The sequence below is a fragment of the Ambystoma mexicanum genome, chromosome 2q (genome assembly GCF_040938575.1).
Source record: "Ambystoma mexicanum isolate Mex_15411 chromosome 2q, UKY_AmexF1_1, whole genome shotgun sequence".
Taxonomy (NCBI): domain Eukaryota; kingdom Metazoa; phylum Chordata; class Amphibia; order Caudata; family Ambystomatidae; genus Ambystoma; species Ambystoma mexicanum.
The window spans coordinates 113,259,232-113,279,400 of NC_090924.1; the positions used below are offsets into that span (position 1 = coordinate 113,259,232).

The window sequence follows — 20,169 nt, forward strand, 5'->3', positions numbered from 1 at the left end:
GATTCCTCCCTAGAGAGCTGGGGATCTACCTTGGACAGCCACCGTGTCCATGGGGTATAGTCCCACCTGGAGCAGGAGGCCGACATCAACTGGCTCGAGTTGAGGGCCATCTGGCTCGCTCAAAAAGCGTTTCTCCTGATGATCAGCGGCAGGGCCATTCTCATTCAAACAGGCAGCTCCACCAGCATGTATTACAACAACGAACAGGTTAGCACCAGGTTCCCCCACTCGCCTCTGCACCCTGGCAGTCCAGATTTGGGAGTGGACTCTGGAGAACAACATGCACCTGACGGCAATCCACCTCCCAGTGGAGACCGACCTAGAGGCGGACAGGCTCAGCCAGCTGGGTGCGGACAACTACAAATGGCAGTTGAACAAACAGGTGCTTCAGGAGATCTTCAACAGGTGGGGCCATCCACAGGTGGATCTCTTAGCCACCTGGGCCAACAAGAGGTGCCCCCAGTATGCGTCCTAGCAGGGACCGGGCTGGGGCTCTCTGGGTGACGCGAAACAGATCGAGTGGAACAACATGAACGTGTATGCATTCCCTCCCACTCGCCTGGTCCACAGGGTAATATGCAAGATCAGGGAGTCCCGCCAACTGCGTATCATCTTGATAGCTTTGTGGTGGCCAGCAAGGCCATGGTTCTCTGAACTACTCAGCCTGTCGGATCAGGCCCCGGTGCACCTTCCGCTGGGCCCAGCACACCTACTCTCTTAGCAGGGAGGCACAGTCATCTACCCCGCCCCCCAAATTAGCCATTGCAGCGCGGTTCCTTAACAGGTCACACTGAGGCATCTACATCTGTCACAAGCCAACTTGTACATTATACAGGGGGCTAGGAGCGATGCTAGCAGGAGCCAGTACAAAAGCAAGTGGACTAGGTTCTGTCACTGGGCTGAATCAAAAGAGATCGAGCCCTTGACTTGCACGTTGGATAACGTGCTATCCTTCTCGACGTACCTCGCTCACCAGGGGGTGCAGGTAGACGCATGCCGCACATATTTAGCAGCCATTGGAGCCTTCAGAAACTCAGAGGAAGAGGTCTTTTTTCCCTCTAATTCAGTGTTTAAAAGATATTTGGCGGGCCTCATCAGTCTCTATCCACCTATCAAGAAGCTTCTTGTTTAGATGATCTGCGTTCTCCGCCTTGCAGCAAGCGCAGGAATGTGTAAAGGTGTGGGCAAACTTAGAGATTTTAAAAGGAGTGCATACAACCTGTTCAACAATTTATACTGCATGACTCGGTAATGAAAATTGAGGGATACCCTATCAGTGTGTGAGCACATCTTTTCCCATAATTGGTCAGTGATCTCAAGGCCTAGTTCGGCAGCCCACTCGGAGCGTGCCTTGAAAGATTGGGTCGGAGTGCCCGCCAGTAGTATTTTATATAGGGAGGAGACTATGCCGCAGACCTCGCTAGAGTTATCTATGAATGCAATTTCTTGAGTGTCAGAGGGTTCACCAGGGAAGGTGGGCCATCTAGCACGGAATGCAGCGTGAATCCTAAAGTATTGCAGGATGTCTACTGCAGACCCGGAGTGGCCCTGCTTCCATGTCTGAATCGATGACCCTCCCATTGGGATACAAATCTGTTAAAACCCGATAGCCTAGAGCCTCCCAGTGTCGAGCTAAGGTTGTCGTGTGTAGGCACCAGTCCGGGGAACCTCCACACAGGGAGCCATTTGTAATAGGCATGGGATTTTATGGTTGCATTGAATAGCCGATCCCAGGCAAGTAGAGTAGTACCGACTTGGTAAATGGGGGAATCTGGCACATAACGTTGATGTAGTATAAGGGTCATTATGTTGACTCCATCCTCCGCAAGGGTTACCAGATTAACGTGCGGGCGAGTCAGAGAGCTAGGGTACCAGTTAGGGGCTTCTGGGATGGGGTCCTGAGGGCACTCGCTGACATTACTGATATGATATAGCATTTATAACGCGCCTATACACAAGTGTTTCAAGGCGCAAGATCAATTACTGGTCCTGTAATTGATCCTAATCCACTGAGAGCTCTGTTTGGGGTATGGAATACTGATGACACTAAACAAATGGCCAAATTCCTAAATATAAGCTGCATGGTGGCTAAGAAATGTGTGCTCCAAAGTTGGAAGAGCCCCACCCCCCGACCTTTCAGAAGTGGCTCAATACACTTACCTGGTCCCGGAATTGCGAAGGGGAGTACTTAACTATGCTCCCTGTGCACTCTTGTCCTAAGAACATATGGTCTGTCTTCAACAGCTACCTGAATAACCAAGAGGAGAGTGCATCAGAGAGAGACTCCTCACCAGCCCCACAGTAACTATCTCTAATGACTCTGTGCCTCATAACCGACTATCCCTACATTTGGGGCTGTACTGCTCTCCATGAAAACGCCTTGCGCCCTTTGTGTGTATTGACTGTTTTAAATGCTTTGACATGTCTGTCTCTTGTAAACCTCTGCTAATAAAAGTAAAAAAAAAAAAATAAGCTACACCCAGTGTGGAACCTCCGTATAGTGTTGGGCACCCTGGTGCATAAACCATTCAAGCCTATGGCGTCCGTAGACATCAGACTATTCACCATTAAGATGACCCTCTCAGTGGGCCTTACCTCGGCATGCCAGATCAGTGAAATACAGGCGCTGGTGGCTTCAGAGCCTTATACTACTTTTCGCAAGGACAAGGTGGTGCTTAGAATTCACCCCACATTCCTACCTAAGGTGGTCTCCTTGTTTCACCTAAACGAGGAGATAGTGTTACCAACTTTATTTTGCGGACCCCATGAATGACGCTCAGAGGGTGTTGCACTGTCTGGATGTGAGACGTGCATTGAGATACCACCTGGGCAGGACCAAGAGCTTCAGCAAATCGGACGCTGTATTCGTCACCTTTGGCGGGTCAAAGCCTGGCTCTGAAGCCTGCAAGGCTTCAATAGCAAGGTGGATGGTTACGGCTATCAAGGAAGCGTACGATGGACAGCACAAACGGCTTCCAGCAAATATACATGCCCACGCAATCTCAGCCAAAGCCACGGCTGATGCGTTCCAGTGACACGTCCCATGGCAGGTTATCGGCAAGTTGGCTAAATGGGCTACGCCCTCAGCCTTCTGCAAGCACTACTTCTTGGATGCTGACTCCAGGTCGGACGCCGCATTTGGTCAGGCAGTGTTCAAGAACTTGTTTTCCTAAGAGCACCTGGGGCTACATTCAGTTGTAATCGCCCATACTGTATGGAGGAAAGGGGACAAGACGTAGGAGTAATTATATGTTCCTCACCATAGTGACTAACATACTCCTACTCCATAGTCCCCTTTCCTCCATACGTCCCACCACCCTCCCTCCTAATAAAACTGGTGTCATTAGGCAATGTTAATATTGTCGACGCGTCAAAGGGGACTGAGGAGTGGCACCGGTGAGTGGGGTCAGGTGAGCACATGCTCCCAGGGCACGCCCCCACGCTCATCTAAATTTAAAGGGGAAGATGAAATTTCTGGTGGGAAAGGTTCTATCTCCCGTCCCTAGCAAGGGACGTCCATACAATATGGAGGAAAGGGGACTATGGAGTAGGAGTACATTAGTCAGTACGGTGAGTAACTTTATAATTTCCCCATTGTCCGGGTCGTTTATCTTTAGCCTGATTTCCTCATCTTTACCCTCCAAGTCCAGCAATCTAGCATCATATTTTATTTCCACAAGGTTCTGCACTTGGTTGGTTGTTCTCATGTGCCACCACTGTTTCATATGAAGTTTGATGGAGACTTGTATATCCCCCTAAGTCCCTTGATCTCCTATAGAATGCCTTGATTGTCCTCCTTAGTGTCAGGTGTTTGTAGTCTGGGGATCTGTCATCCAGGTGGCCAGGACACGACCATCGCTTTTGGATACAGTTCCTGGGGGTGGACCAGTGTGGGGGGGCGGTCACCTGGGTGAGGGATCTTGTGGGAGTGGGATACCGGATGGTGAGATGCAGTATCCCCTTCCCTGTAACACCTTTACCCTGTCCTACAAGGAAGATATTTAGGAACTCTATCCGCCCTCCCCCCCACCTTTACAACACAAACACTTTATAACGGACAGCCCGCTGTGAAAGAAACTTGACTATCAACCGAATCATATACCTGACATGTCCCAATGCTATGGTCAGGCGAGGTCAGACAATTACTGACCATCACACACACATGACTACCATTAAGCTTCCCCACACAGATTAAAGGCGGAGCACTAAGCACACTGAGTGGAGCAAGACACACAAGGAAACAGCAGTTCCTATGTGGGTGTTTAACAAGAGAAGAAAGATGGCAAGACAGAAGGGGGTCGCAAGGAGCAAAGTTTGCTTGACCTTTTTGACAAGGAACCATTATTTTGACAAGGAACCATTACTTTCCTGAAACCCCGGGAATATAAAGCGTAAGAACGGAAACCAGGCTGAAGAATCCTGAATTGTGTGTCTGAGGTACGCGGGGCCCTACTGCACCATCAAGGCGGGGAGAAACGCCAGCTGCCGTGGTACTGTCATAGGCTCCAAGAACAAAGCAGCGCTGTTGAAATCCGCACAGCCGGTGAGTTGGGCAGACCGATACAAGACGGATCTGTGTTGAAGCCAGGATTGCAAGCAGCAACATTTTATGGCGAGTGCTGTGGTTTCTTAAAAGTGCTGGTACTGTTATTTTCCTACTCTGTCTTTTCTCTCCCTTTTTAAACGAATTATTGGAGTGCCATCTACGGTTACGTGCTCACCTCTGTTTTGCTAAATAAGTGGTGCCTTAACCTAGACTTGTCGAATAATTAACTAGGGAGGTGTATATACTTATAGTGACTGTTTGAATTTGCTTGATATATTAGTGCCAGTGTATTTTCATAAGTGTGTTTTTAAATAAATAATTACATACTTTTATACCAAAGCTCTGGTCAGTGTTTGCTTGTTCTACTGTATTTTAGCCCTATTGTGTATACTCTATATACTGCCTAACTCTTCTTGAGAGAAGTCTGACTGCTCAGCCACAGCTACCAGGTAGATCTGGGTGGTGCAGACTGCTACCAATTGGGTTTACTGCTTACTCCTGTGGTCTTAAACTTTTTGCAGTGGTCCCTAAGGGAACTGCACAGGTTTCTGCCTAACAATAACCAACCACAAGACATTCCTACCTGAAAGAGAAGGTAACGGGGAACCAAGGCAGGGATCATTATAGGAACTTTAGAACTTGTCCCAGTAGAAACAAAGCAAAAAAGTAAATCTGACACATTTGATCTATAAAAGTGAAAGAAAGACCATGATAACCCACCCTGAAAGGGAAACCAATAGAGTTGGAAGAGAAAAGGGTTTCTTGATAAATGTGAACTTCCAAAATGACAGAGAGAATGCAAACTAATCCTGAAAGGGAGGGAAAGAGACTTGGAAGTAAGTTTAAAACACATTTCAAGGAAAGGGAAGAAAGCGGAGAAGTCTTTACGATAACCGGCTTCCAAGGAGAAACAGCATTATTTTACAGCATTATCCTGGAAAGAAGGGAAGGTTAACCCTGAGTACGGTGTGAATTAATGGAATATATGAAAGACAGAAGATAAGGAGCAGAAGGCCCAAGAAGCCTTCCTGTGAAATAACTGGCAAATTCCAACCAGACTCGAGGAAACTTGTTGTACCAATGAAAGGGAGTCACTTTTTACTGTGCACTTAATGTATAATAAACCTTTACACACCTTTACACACATACATTAAAAAGCAGAAACAATAACCCTAACATACTTTTAATTACATATTTAACTGGGGTTTAAATACTTAAGCAAATAGTAGAAGCACCACCTGCTCTGAGAAGCGAGACATTCTCCTAGACTTATTCTTTTTGGTTCAACTTAGTGGTAGGGTCAGATAGTATTCGTTTTTGTACGGTAGGCTCTTTTTTGACATGACATAAGACTGACTAGAACCTTAGTAAAATAGGTATGGAATATCCCATAGCGATAGTCAGGTTGTCATACTATCATTTACTAGTAATTTGAAAGATGCCCTCCGAGAGTCTGCGGTTCTTTTTCTGATGCGCCACAATGCAAAGTGATTCTACCTTTCTTTAGGAAGGTCAGAGCTGTGGGCAAAAATTTCACAGTACTCCCTGTCGGACACTGAAGTATAAGCTCCCTGATGGCTTGCACTCTATAAAGGATTTCTGTACTTTCTCAAGAGAACTACAATTTTTTATAATTGCTATTCTTTAGGCTCTGCCCTTAAATCGTTTGCATGTCTTTGGCCAATTGCGCTATACGACTACAATTTGAATTTGACAGCAGTAGAGGTTACCCTTGGAAAATCATTGCCTCCTTTGCGTTGAAGTCACAGCTCTTCTAGAAGAGGAGGCCATCAAAGTGGTTCCATATCAAGAGAAGAATGCATAGATTTATGAAGAGTATTTCCTAGTTCTAAAAAAGAGTTGACCATGAGTTCAGCCTGAGATCTAAGACAATACTCTTTCTCCATCAGTTGGGTTTCTCAATAAATGTGTAGAGGTTTTCCACTGTAGGTGGAGGTAACTGCTCTGCTTTTTTTTGGTGGGATTGCCACCCATTTTCACTGTATTTTGGTGGTATTTCAACTTTTAATGCAGTGTAAATACTGTTTTGGATCTCAGCGGTAATTCTGCGGGCGGAATTAGCCCTGGTGCTAATTCTGCCAGATTAGCGGTAAATCCGCTGGACCTCATTCCGCAACGCCTAATTCCGCTGACGGAGTTAGCGCCGACTCCTTATTCAGCAGTATGTACTTATAATAAGGACCTATTACTGGTAGGTACAGTTATTCACTTTTATATTTTTGTTTAACAAGTACACTGTTATAAATGCTCTCATTGGTGTTTTTATTTAATATCAGCAAGTCATCATATGTGCTCTGTGTTCCTTTGCAGACATTAGCAACAAGAAATGTAGACTTATATATTTCCCGAGGTATAGTGTTTGTATTCTTGAAAAAGCATCCATAGCAATGTACCTAATAATATTTCTATTTGCTATGCCTTGAGAAAGCATTGCTGTCAAGTGGAAATGTCGAATTAAAATGTTGCTTGTTCTTGTCGGAAGATTTTTTCACACAAAAATGGCTGTTGATGTGCCTGCTTTTTTAAAAGATTTTTTTTTTAAAAAGAACTACATGTTATGTAAAAGTGTTTTGCTCCTCTATCATACCATGAGGAGATGTTCCATTTGGGTGATGCAATTTTGTTTGTGAAATACAAAAGCTATGATTGCATGACTATTACTTAATCTACACCTATATTAATAATGGAATCCTATTCTGGTTTGGTAATAGTCAATCCCGATGTGTAGCAAACAAAGGTGGCTTGCATTCTTGTAGAGGATTACAGGTTATATAGGCAGGTAAAAACATTACATATGAAAAATCCTTTAAAATTTCTGACCTGTAATTGTAAATAGTTTTCAGAACTAAGTATTTGATCTGGCTGTTGTCAGAAAAACATACTTAATTTAGAGGAAATAGACAGCTAAATCATGTCCTGTAGCAAGCCTTGGTGTCTCCCTGGAATCCTCTCCTATGTTTCCACTCACAACAATTCGTATTCACTGCAAACGTGTTGTGGTGTGGAGGGAAAACCTGGCAATCTTAAACACATTTGAAACCTGTAATGAGATTTTTTAATGTCTTGTTCTCTTTGTTGGGGTTTTAGTTCCTTCAGTTGAATGCAAAGTGGTAACTGATTGTGTTACATTTACTGAGGACTCAAAGGCAATGACTCCATCCAAATGGCTTATGCATTTATACTGATAATTGTTTTTTTTTTAATCTTAGCCATACTTTGCTTTTGTATTTCCTTAATCTCAAACATTCAGCGCAAAACACTAAAGGATCAGCACCTTCAGTACAACAGAGACCTAGAGATACAAGGCGAGCAACCTGAAGAGAAGCTTGAGCTCCACCTCTTTCCTGGAGAGAACTGCACCATCACCATGCTTCCTGGGGTAGCACGAGTGGTCCATTCAAAAGCATATTGTACTGTGCACTGGCAGGAGGCTGGAAAGTGCAAACCCAACATTAAGGAATCTGTCGTACTTCCCCCTGCCCAGATGTTGGGGATACAAAGTGGGCAGGGGACAGCAAGAATCCATCTGAGATATCCCCCATGTATGGCAGAAGGGAAGGATGGTGGGAGGACTGAGTGTGACTCAGAAGTATGCACCACTCCTATGGAAACCTCTGATGCAACTGAAAACATTGAATTAAATCTGCCTGAGCCTAGCCCAGTGGAAATGGAGACATTGCACCTGGGAAGCCCTTACCCTGCAAATACTTCCCTGGACCTTGGAGAATCTCCAGCCTCACCCAACTCTGCAGTTTCTCAAACAGAGGGTCGCAAGAGTCCTATTTGTAGCCCACCATCAGCAGTAAAATCTAGCAGCAGGATGTCTGATCAAGAAGAGCTTTCTTTACTAGACCCCTTCCCTCGTTACATGAAGTCCTGTCACCATCTAATTATTCCAGAGAAATGTTTGTGCACAGACAATCTTCCCATCCTTGATGGAGACTACTCTGCCACAAGTGCCTCTCCAGTGGAACCCCCTCCGGGGATCAACGACTCTCTAATCCTTTCTTCTGTGTCTCCGGCAGGATCCGGGGCAACTTCCCCTATCAATGTTCCATCCATATATGAAAACCAAGCTGTGAGTTACCAAGATCCCGAGCCTGGTCTTTGCACTAAGGATCTGGTTGACACAAACTTGGACAGTTCACCGGAAAAGCAGCAGTACATTTCTCTTCTGTCTCAGGAAGCACTTGCTGCAAAGCCACCTCGGGAAGACGCTGTGCGATTTTGTGAGGAAGGCTGGAATCTCCACACTTCTGACAACCTGACGTTGGCGGAAGTCTACCTCATGTTAGGAAAACCGGGCAAACTGCAACTAGAATACGATTGGATGGTACTTACTGATTCTGTATTTCAGGAAACTGGGGAGCCAGTGTTGGAACCTGTTTCCTTTCCTCGGTCCACCTCATTATTCAAGCAACGTCTTCTCAGCTGTCTCTTGCGTCTCATTGCTACAGAGGTGAACCCTAAGATGGTAAGAGAACTGAGCTTATTTTTTCATGCTGAATTGGTTCTCTGTGGAGGTGAAAGTCATCCCAGTTTAAGTCTGGTGGTATGTAGATTGTCTATGACTTCTCTTACCAGAGAGTTCCTTGGAGAAATCGATTGATCTCACTGTTTTGCATGTTTATGTTTGTTTGTATGCTAGTTGATAGTACTTGATTTCTAGATGCCAACAACTTGATTTGATTCTGGGGTGTAACATAAAATTGGGGTGGTTTCCTTTATGTTCTCCCACATTTTTCTATGTTATGTACGTATTAGTTTGGATTATTAGTGTTTACCTTCAGTCAGATTATGGTGCCGCTTGATAGAAGTCTGACCTTTTTTCCCAGTACACTTGATGTCTGATTAAAGAAAGTAAACCAAAGGATGCATGATAAAAGGCTAATGTTAAAAGACAATAACTAGAACCTGCTGTAATGCATTTGCTAGGATATCTGGTTTAATAATTTCAGCCTGGAGGCTGTGGACCCCCTACTAGAGTACTTGCAGATGAATAATTGTTTCTCTAGTGGACAGCAGCTCATTCTTGTTCCCGTAATCATTGCTCTAGCTAGGTCTTACTCATTTGTCCATCCCCTTTTCTCCATACTGATAGAAGTCCATCCCACGGAGACCGTACCATGGCCTTTTGCGCTGCAAAAAAGATGGATTCCCTTTTATTTTTGTTGCAAACACGGGAATGCCCACCCACCTGGACTTTCAACCGGCTTCGCCTGTCAGTTTGTTTTACTCTTCGATGGGACTGGGCGCTCTATACACTGCTGTGGCCAAACACAATTTGTTTTCTTTTTCAGTCGCCTTATCTTTTCCTTCCTAAAACCTTTTTTCTCTTAATTTACTGATGCTGTTGCACCTCCGACTTCACTGCCATGATTTCTTATATGTTGGTAATAACAGGATTCACCCCCTGCGCACAGAGCTTCCTGGCCTCAGACATGCACAGCCGCTACTTGAGCTGTCTGGGTCCACGACCACATCTGGAACAGTTGCCTCTTGTACTCGGCCCTCGGTTCCTGTGCGTTTTGTCGACATCTTAGCCGGTCAAGTGATATATTTGGCACTTCCCGCACGCTCTCTCCTTTCACGGTCAGTCAATGAGTTTGTCACAAATCAATGTTTCCTGAGTGCAGCTGAGGTAAAAACCTAATTTTCTAAGGTACCCCGGTGTGGCAGCAACTCCTTCCCTGGGACTCACAAGAGATCTGTTGGATTTTCCAAGCCCAGCCAGGGGGTGGCCCAGAGGCCTTTGCCGCTCACACCAGCTCTAGGGCCAAGGTTTTTCGGAACTTAGTACTGGATTAAGTCCCTATGGAGCAGGCATTACTGGCGTTCTCCTCGATGAGGGTATTCTGGTACCTCTGGAGCCTTTGCGCGATACTCCCCAGGCTCCTAGTACCGAGATACTAAACGCCTCAGTATGCACCTAATGGCCAACCAAAACCAATTGGTGCCATCGGAACACGCTGGCTAGTCAAGGGAGTATGCACTATTCCCAAATTGACACCTGTACCTAGATCTCGACCCCTGTGTTGTCGACCTAGGATCACAGGCCAGTTCTTCACTGGAGAGCTGGTTAAAAGGTTGATGCCCTGACACTGAGACTGCACATCTCCAGTCCCTCTGCCACTGAGAGTACCACAAAGGTCATTCACGGTCCGTTCAGGCTGGCAGTCCAATGACTGGCAAACTTATCCATCTTCAACATCTGCACGTCCATGGAACTCTAAGGCATGGACTCCCCGGCACAGACAACCTTACTGGTTTCCACCTATGTCGCCTTAGACCACTCCTACTATGTCACCTCCAACCACCACCCAGCCTTAGACATCTGAGGACAGATTCTTCAACAGGTTTCAACACGTAATGAAGTTGAAAGCCATGACTAAGTATTTTAAAGGTATTAGTGAGATGATGCCTCAATAGCCTACATCTCCAGTCATTCCACCAACTCTCATCATGGCCACAGTGACAACAGTACGCCAGGCCTTACTCAGACTCCAAGGCTTGCCCCCATTCACCCTTTGATCATGCTTGTGCTATTTTAGCATCAAACCGCTAAACCAACTCCTCAGCCAGTAGCTCTGAACTTGGACTCTCTCGATGCTCCGGACAAGGGTTCATCATTGAGGGGGGCAGAGGACCGCATTCCTCATTCGGCTAAAGTCTTACATGAAAGGATGTTATGGCTGTCTAAATTCCTTGGAGTCCCCACTCAGGAAGAACCACAACAGGAATCTGAGGTGCTCTCTCATATGCAGGCCCTCAGATCTGCGCTACAGGTACGAAAGGATGTCTTAGCAGAGGCTAGCAAAATTTGTAAAAACCCACAGTGTAAGTCACCAATAGGAAGTTGGAGGAGCGTTTCAGGCCCCTCGTTTCCAAGAGGTTGAGCTTCACCACTCATCCAAAGCCACACTCAGCAGTGGTTGCTTCTTTGTCACTATACGCAAAGCCTATGTCTTGCATCCCTGCATCAATAAAGAGGACAAACCTTTGGCGGCCTACGGTCGCAAGGTATACACCAGCGCCTCCCTACAGACAGGCTAATGCAAACGACCTTCAGAAGCTTTTGCAGGAGATCTGTGGTTCCCAGGCTTTCCTTCCAACCAAGCAGCAGCAGGCCTTTGAATTTGGCATGACAGAGGGCAAGTTTATATCTTAGGACCTCATTGTGGCTTTAGAACACCACATTAACACCTCCAAAAAAGGCTTTTCACTAGACTCTGACATGCACAGACTGGCTTGGGTGCATGCTAAAAGATTCTCTCAAGAAGTTCAAGACAGAATGGACTTACTTTTTGACGGGCAGGATCCTTTCCATCCCTCTGTGGGACGCACAACTTGATGCATGTGATCTATATAATATGCAACCGCACAAATTGTAGGGGCAACAACACAAACTAGGCCAAAACCAATAAGAATTACAAAAAGACCGTTTTGAGCGAAGGAAAAGGTGTGAAGCAACTCCTGACACACCGTAAGCCAAAAATTCCTTCCCAATTATGCAATAGGAAAAACAAAAATATGTGGGTGGGGGGGTGTAGATGGGTGGGGTAGATAGGGAGACAGGAAGTGAATAGAATTTCCTGTGCGGGGTTGGAGAGTTTTCTTAAAACTTCAGCTTAGCAAAAAAGGATTTAAGGACAAGTGCAGGGTCTAAAGTATCAACGCTTGTATGATCATGTGCCTTCAAATGCTGAAAGGAATGGGACTATATTTATTAGGGCCATCAAATAAAACTTTCTTTATTAAAAAAACAAAAGGTGAAGTTACTCAATGCAGTGACTACTGTACTCCTAGTCCATAGTCCTTCCCTCTATACCGATGGGAGTCCGTCCTACGGGGATGGGAGCGGATCCTTTTGCGCCTCAATAAAGATAGCTCACACTTTAAATTGGTTGCACACGTAGACATGCTTGAACGAGACTGCCCGCACTGACTACTCTCTCGGGCCTCACCTGTCAGTCCTTGACCACTCGTTGACTACTAGCATCTTACTGATTTACGAGGGACAGAGTGGATACTAGAGAGGAAAATTTACTAGGGACTATAGGCGTACACTGGTCACTACAGAGAGTAACTGTCCCCTTTCCTCCATACTGATGAGAGATTTAACATTAGACATAGGCAAGCCTTACTGTGTGCTGAAAAGTTGCAAAGGGCAGCCTGTCCAGACCTGGAGTGGTGTCCAGACAATAGTGTTTACAAAAAGTAGATGGTGAAGACCTTGTGGCGACCCTATTGATGATGTCCCTTGGAATGTTGCGATGAAATGCCATGGCAGTGGCCTTAGCTCTAATGGCATGAGCATGGATGTCCTTAGGAGGTTCACACTTCTGCCTGGAATAGCATTGATCGATACTAAATAGCATTGATCGATACTGGAGACAAGCCACCTGGTCATCATGCCTTAAGAGGCATGTCAGCCTGGGTGCGGACCTTGAAAGGTAAATCAACAGAGCATCCTATTTCCTGAACTGCTTTGTGCGATGCAGGTAAAACTTCCTTCAAGTCTCTCTGGGCGTTGAGCGAATATAGGGCAATATCAGCAGGAGACAGTGGATTATTAAAAGAGGTGGCGAGAACAACCTCCTCGTAGACGTGGAAGGACTACACAACCTTTTGAAGGCAGGCCAAGTGAGTACAAAAGACAACCTCATTCTTATGGAAGACTGTGTTCATCTCAGAAGCAGCTATAGCCTGGATTTCGTTGACTGTGTCGATGCAAGGACCAACAGCAAGGCCACCTTCCATGACAAGAACCTCCGGTTCGAATGGTTTGAGCAACGAGGATGATGGGGCAATGTTCAGATCCCACAAAGAGTGAGGTCCCTTGACCAGAGGATAATAATAATAATAATAATGATCATCATTTGTCATTTATATAATGCTCAATTACCCATTCGAAATTGGTACTCATTTTATTGACCTCGGAAGGATGAAAGGCAGAGTTGACTTTGCCGGGATCAGCAGAGTAGTTTATGAGTGGGAGTTGCACGAGGTCTTCTTGTTGCCCATGTTCCAGCTTTGGGGGGATCGCAGACCTGGACTTCTTTGCATCTCCCCTGAATACCAAGTGCCCCCAGTTTGCATCATGGGCAGTCTGGGGTCACTGGGAGACACCTTTCAGATCTGCTGGCACGGCCACGTGTGTTAGGCATTTCTGCCCACCTCTTTGCGCCATCAGACCTTCTGCAAGTTCGGGGCTTCGGTGGGCTGCAGCTTCATCCTGGTTGCCCTCCATTGGCCTTTGAGACCTTGGTTTTCGGATCTGCTGCAGTTTCGCTCCCAAGGTACCGTCCCATCTTGCGATCCCCAGCAGGGGCTTCCTGACGCACCAGGGCGGTGCAGTGGAACAAACTGGTCTGGCGGCCTGGTTCCTGATCAGCAGAGGATTCGGCATGCTCAATTTTCAGATGAGAACTGGGACATCATTCAGCAGGCCAGGAGGCCTTCGACTCGGTCCCAGTATAAAAGAAAATGGACCAAGTTCACCACACCTGGCTTGTTTTGGCATTCAGGTGTATACTTGCTGCACGTATTTGGCAGCCATCAGGGCTTACAAGAATTCCCCAGAGCATATGTTTTAAGCAGCCAACCCGGTGGTTAAGGCTCACTGTAAGGGGCTGTCTAGGCTTTTCCCTCTGGTGCATAGGAAGCATCCGGTCTGGGACCTCAATGTGCTTCTTGCAGCTTTGTAACGCAAACCTTTTGAGCCGATGGCCTCTGTGGACATCCACTTGGTGACTCTAAAACGATTTTGTTGGTGTCTCTTGCCTCTGAGCACAGGTTTAGCGAGCTGCAGGCGTTGTCTTCGTGCAAGCCCTTCACCAGGTTTCACAACGACAAGGTCATCTTGCGCACTCACCCAAACTTCTTGCCCAAGGTGGCCTCTCCGTTCCATTTGAATCAAGTGATCTGTCTGCCGGTGTTCTTCCTGAACCCACAGTTGAAAGCAGAGAGGGCCCTACATTCCTCGGACCTAAAGAGGTTTTTTAAGTGTTCTCTCTCGGACGACATCCTTGAGGAAGTCGGGAGGCATTGTTTGTAACTTTTGGGGGCTCCTCCTCCGGCTCCCAGGCTCCCAGGCTTCCAAGGCTTCCATCGCCCGTTGAATGGTTCAGGCCATTTCGGAGGCGCACACGGCCATGAGCAAACCTGTTCCTGAGGGGATTAATGCCCATGCAGTCAGAGCTAAGGCCACGCCGTCGCGTTTCTAAGACATGCCTCTTGGGATGTCATCAGCAAGGCGGCTACTTGGGCCACTCTGTCGGGCTTCCGTAAGCACTACTCGCTGGCCACCAGCTCCAGGCGCGATACAGAGTTTGGTCCAGCGGTTCTGAAGAACCTTTTCACTTCATCCTAGATATGTGGCAGGTTGTCACAGCTCCATCCTATGTTCGTTCTTGTTCGGTGGAATCACCTACAAGGATGGAGGAAAGGGGATGGATGATATGATACGATGTGTCATTTATAACACGCCTGTACAGTGTTTCTAGGTGTGTAATTAAAGTTACTCACTGTAGTGAATAGAGTACTCCTAGTCCTTAGTTCCCTTTCCTCCATATGTCACACCCACCTTCCCCCGCTAGAAAAATGTGTTAATTCCCTCCACCTTAGAGACCCCCAGCAACTTTGCAGGACTTTGAGGACTTTATTTTTTTACCTGGAGAGTGTGACCCTTTTTTCCCACTCTCTCGTGTATTTTAATGATGTTATTTTATACACTGTTTATTTTTGGTTGTGAGTCTAACCAACTCCATAGGCATCATCTTTTACAATTATGTCACAAAGCACCTTCAGTGCAGTTCCACAGGGAAGACCTCCAGATTTCTCAAGGTTTAACTACCTTCTTTGGGATCAACTACTGTTTCCCAGAGCAGTGGAGTGAAATTGACTTTACTTAGTCCTGTAAAATTCTAGAGCCAGAACACCCTACCTTTCAGTAGAGTGCTGGAGGGGTTACTTAGTAACCCGTGTCTAGTTACTCATGTAGCATTTCTATCTTACCCTTTCCTCTCAGAATAGCTGGTGGCAGTGGTTTTGTAATGAACTACCATGATTTACCCCGACCGCAAACTGTTTGCAGCACTGGTAACTTTAAATCGCGGGAGCCATGTTTTTCAAAATGGTGCTGAGCCTCCTTTGTTAAAATGGTCCCGGTCTTATTTTTTCGCCATTTCTTTGTGGAAAGGTCCTTCGAGTTTTTCTATGCGCGCACAACCAGGTTTGGTCTCTTTGTTCGTTTCGCCTTCGGCGTGCTTCTGGAGTGAAACCTACCTCTGGCTCCAGAGTGTCTGGGGTAGGCAGGAAGTGAGGAAGGTGCCCGAAACACCCTGTGCTTAATCTTCTAGGAGACCCAAATGCACTCTGTGGTGTTTGGCTGGCTGACTGTCCGGCAAGGAAAGCCACCCTGCTGGGTGAGTGACAGCTAGGCTGGAAGGAATGGGAGAGAACTGAATAAAAGGTGATTATTTTGGCTTGCAAGGCAGAGTCGACCACTGGACGAAGAAAACGAAGAAGAGCTTGAGGAGGACGCATGCTGCAACACCTGGACCGGTGAAGCCCTGCTGCAGTGACTTCTTGCCAAGTTCGCATCGACAAGTTCGCAATTCTCCCTAACACTCGTCCCCCCCAGACTAAGGGACAGGAGGATTTAATCCACCCCTGGATGAATCTCCTTACTCCAGTCGGTCATACTTCCTATAGAGACCATCAGCATTTTGGTGATTACACCCTGACCTGTGTTCAATGATAAAATTAAACCCCTGTGGGCTGATTGACCATCTTAACAATTTAGGATTTTCCCCATTTATCTGCATTAATCATCTCAAGGGTTGGTGGTCTGTTTGAATCACAAAACTAGATCAATACAAATATGGTCTAAACTTTTCAAAGACCACAAAATGGCAAAACATTCATTTTCTATGATTGCCCACCTTGTTTCAGGTTCCTTCAGCTTCCTACTGATGAAGCAGATTGGGTGTTCCCTGCCTTTCTCATCCAGCTGACTCAGAACTGCACCTATACCTGTATTGGAAGCATCTCTCTGTACAATAAAGGATTGGCTGTAGTAAGGAGCTCTTAAGACTGGAGCTTGACAAAGGGCTTGTTTAAGTCCTTCAAATGCCTTATTGCATTCCTCAGTGCACCGGATCTTCTTGGGGAATTTGGGTGAGGAGATCACATTTAAGGGAGAAGCTATGGTCCCATAGTTCTCAATGAAGTTCCTATAGTAACCAGTGAGGCCTAGAAAGGCTCTCACTTGGGTTTGAGTTGTAGGGGTGGCCCATTCTTGTACAGCCTGTACTTTGCTAGGCAATGACCTTATTTCACCTCCTCCTACCTCATGTCTAAGGTACACCACTTTACTTTGACCAATTTGACATTTACCTGCCTTTATGGTCATATTGGCCTGCTCAAGAGCCTGCAATACATATCTATCCTAGGTGGTCAACATGTTCTTTCCAAGTAGGGCTGAACAATGCAATGTCATCCAAGTATGCCATGCATAAGTCATCCATCCCATTCAGAACCTGATTCACCATCCTTTGGAATGTAGCAGGTGAATTCTTTAATCCAAAAGGCATAATCTTAAACTGGTAGAGGCCTGCTGGGGTTGAACATGCAGTTTTCTCCTTGGCATGGTCTGTCAGAGTTATTTGCCAATAGCATGAGGTTAGGTCAAATGTACTAAGTTACTTGGCTGAACCACTTTTATCCACCAGCTCATCTGTCCTAGGTAAAGGATGGGCATCAGTCTTGGTGACTGCATGAAGGGCTCTATAGTCCACACAGAATCTCAATTCTTTGGGTCCTGCCTTTGGTACAAGCACAACTGGACTAGACAAAGGACTTGTAGATGGCTCTATTATCCCGAGATCACGCATCTTGTTGACCTCTTTCTTTATGTGGGTCCTTACATGGTCTGACATTCTGTAACCTCTGCCTTTAACAGGTAAACTGTCACCATTGTGAATCTCATGCTGGCCTCAAGGGGTCAAGCCTGGTGATGGTGAAAACAGAGGGGCAAACTGATTTAACAGAGCTTTGCACTCCTCCTGTTGTTCCAGTGTCAGATCAGAAGAAAGATTAACTCCTTCTATCTTCCCATCTAGAGGTTGTCCCCTGAGGAGGTCGGGTAGAGGCTCACTCTCCTCCTGATCAGATTCTAGAAGCAAAGCTCCCAGGTCTGGTCTAGAGACATAGGCCTTTAGTCGGTTGACGCCAAAGACGCTGGGGGCCTCCTTAGGATTGACTAACTCCACCAAATAATTGACCTCTCAAAGTTTTCCCACAACCTTGAAGGGTCCATTCCTTTTGTCCTGCAAGGCCCTCTGCCTTGTAGGTACCATAACGAGATCTAGCTGGTCTTGAGTGAACTCAACCATGTTGGCCTTCTGGTCATGCCAATGCTTCACCAGAACCTGACCTGCTTTCAAGTTTTCTGAAGCTTCTGTCATCATTTGTGTCATTCTCCTTCGGAGATGTAACGCATAGTCATTGACTCTCACTGGCTTGTAGGAAGCAGCACTCTCCAACCCATCCTTGATTAGGGCCAATGGACCTCTAACCGGATGGTCATAGAGAAGCTCAAAGGGACTGAATCCTTCCCCTTCCTGAGTGACTTTTCTATAAGCAAAGAGAAGGCATGGTAGTAGAATGTCCCACTTTCTTCTAAGGGGCTCTGCTAAAGCACCTATCATGCTCTTCATTGTTCTTTTAAACCTCTCCACCAACCCATTCATCTGGGGGTGGTAGGCAGTTGAGAACTTGTAGGTCACTCGAGAGATTTTCCACATAGCTCAGGGTGGTCTTTAGGATCCAGATCTCCAACAGGTGGAAGGTCTTCTTCCAGCTCTGAATCTTCAGCAGCTGACTCAACCTCTCCTGGTTGATTCTCACACTCAGCCGGCGGAGTAGTCATAGGTGTGACTTTGGACTGTCCTCTCGGGGATGTCCTGGTTAGATGCACAGGAGTGTGAGCTTCCCGGTTTCCTGAGACCTTGGGTTTCCCCTTTGTCTCTTTCTTCTTGGAAATAGAAGTTGGCTTCTCTTGTGGACTGGGTGTTATAGGTTCTTCTGTAACAACCCACTGAGAGTAATTTAAACTGAGCCCTCTAGCCTTCCTTGTCTGCTCCTGCTTCCTTTTACTGGGAGGGCTGGGGGTGCTTGATGCAACGTCGAGAGTGTTTAAGTCATTCCCCTGCAGAACTCTCCCAGGCACCTCACTTTGTACACTGACAGGTATTCTTACAGTCATGTTGTTGCACTGGATGAGAGCTGGTAATATTGAAACCATCTGGATAGGGCCTCCAGCAAGCTTAGTGGGACCTTTGGGTGCCTTAGCAACATTCTCGGGTTTGAAGAAGTGTTCATCCACCACTGTGATGCTGGACCCAGTGTCTCAAATGGTAGGGGGGGTCTCCTGACCATTTACAAGTACACTGTCCTTGTAGTATTCTTTTGTGTTATCTGGTATAGAGTTGTACACATCTATATTCTGCTGTTCCCGCACACCCAGGGACACTAAAACACTGGCAGAGACTCCAATGGGGTCTTCAGGCAATAGTTGAAAGTTGCCACTTGACATATGTACTTCTCCCTCAGGGATGAAGGCTAGGATGCAGTGTGGACCCCTGAAGGTTTACTCTTGCATCTGGGATCCCCTTTCACATGGTCAGTTGACCCACAAGCATAACATTTTACAAATGTCTTGACAAATGGCGGTTTCTGCTGACCTCCCTCTGGTTTGCCACCAGAGGTTTCACTAGACTGACCTGGTTCCCCATGTCTTACCCTTCTTGCGTGTGTGACCCTCTTTTGGATTGGAGGTGTTAGAATTCTCTTTGTCATCTTTCTTGTGCTGCTTCCCCTCATCCTTTTTATGAGTGGCCCCAGAATCCTTGTGAGTAGCCCTGTTGGCAATCCACAAGTCGGCAGCTTTTGCTAGCTTCTTGGGATCGGTCTCTTTAGAGTCAACCAAATGCTGTCTCAGCTAGCAGGCATCAAAAATAGATTCCAACATAAACAGATTTCTCATTCCTTCAGAAGAGTTCACTCTGTAACCCTTAACCCAACTATCTAAGTTTTTCAAACATTCACACACCCAGGTAGCCCAAGGGGTACATCAGTCTTTTTGAGGGTCCTAAACCTCTTAAGGTACTGGAAAGGAGTTTTCCCAAATCTAGCTATCAAAGCAAGCTTCTCATTTTCATACTCCAATCTTTCAAGTTCCCCCACCTCCATTAGTTGCAACCTGGGGGAGCCTAGATAAAAGCCAAGGAATCAACTGATTCCCTGTGAAACTTTGAATCCCATAGTTATATTCAAAAGCACCCAACCAATCCAAAATATCAAGTTCACCTCATACTTACTCTCAGCTTCCTTAGGCATGTGAGGTCTCTTAGGACTGGAAGAACTAGAACACTCTGGGATAGAAACATGGTCAACAGACAATTTCTTCATTTCAAGATCATGGTGTAATTCCATTTCCCTTAGTTTGAGATCATGATATTTGGCTTCATCTTGGATGTATAATCTTTTAAACTCTAACTCAAGTCTCTTCCTTTCAAGAGAGACACATTCTGGACTCA

At 46.2% G+C, this 20,169-nt stretch overlaps 1 protein-coding gene across 2 annotated transcripts in view; it reads left to right on the top strand.

The window, feature by feature from the left end:
* Positions 1 to 20,169, top strand: part of CRAMP1 (cramped chromatin regulator homolog 1) — a 1,760,184-nt gene that overhangs the window by 912,545 nt on the left and 827,470 nt on the right. For both annotated transcript variants that reach the window (XM_069646975.1, XM_069646973.1), the window contains exon 10: positions 7,818 to 9,041. In XM_069646975.1, coding sequence (XP_069503076.1) covers positions 7,818 to 9,041 — 1,224 coding nt within the window. The remainder of the gene's footprint in view (positions 1 to 7,817; positions 9,042 to 20,169) is intronic.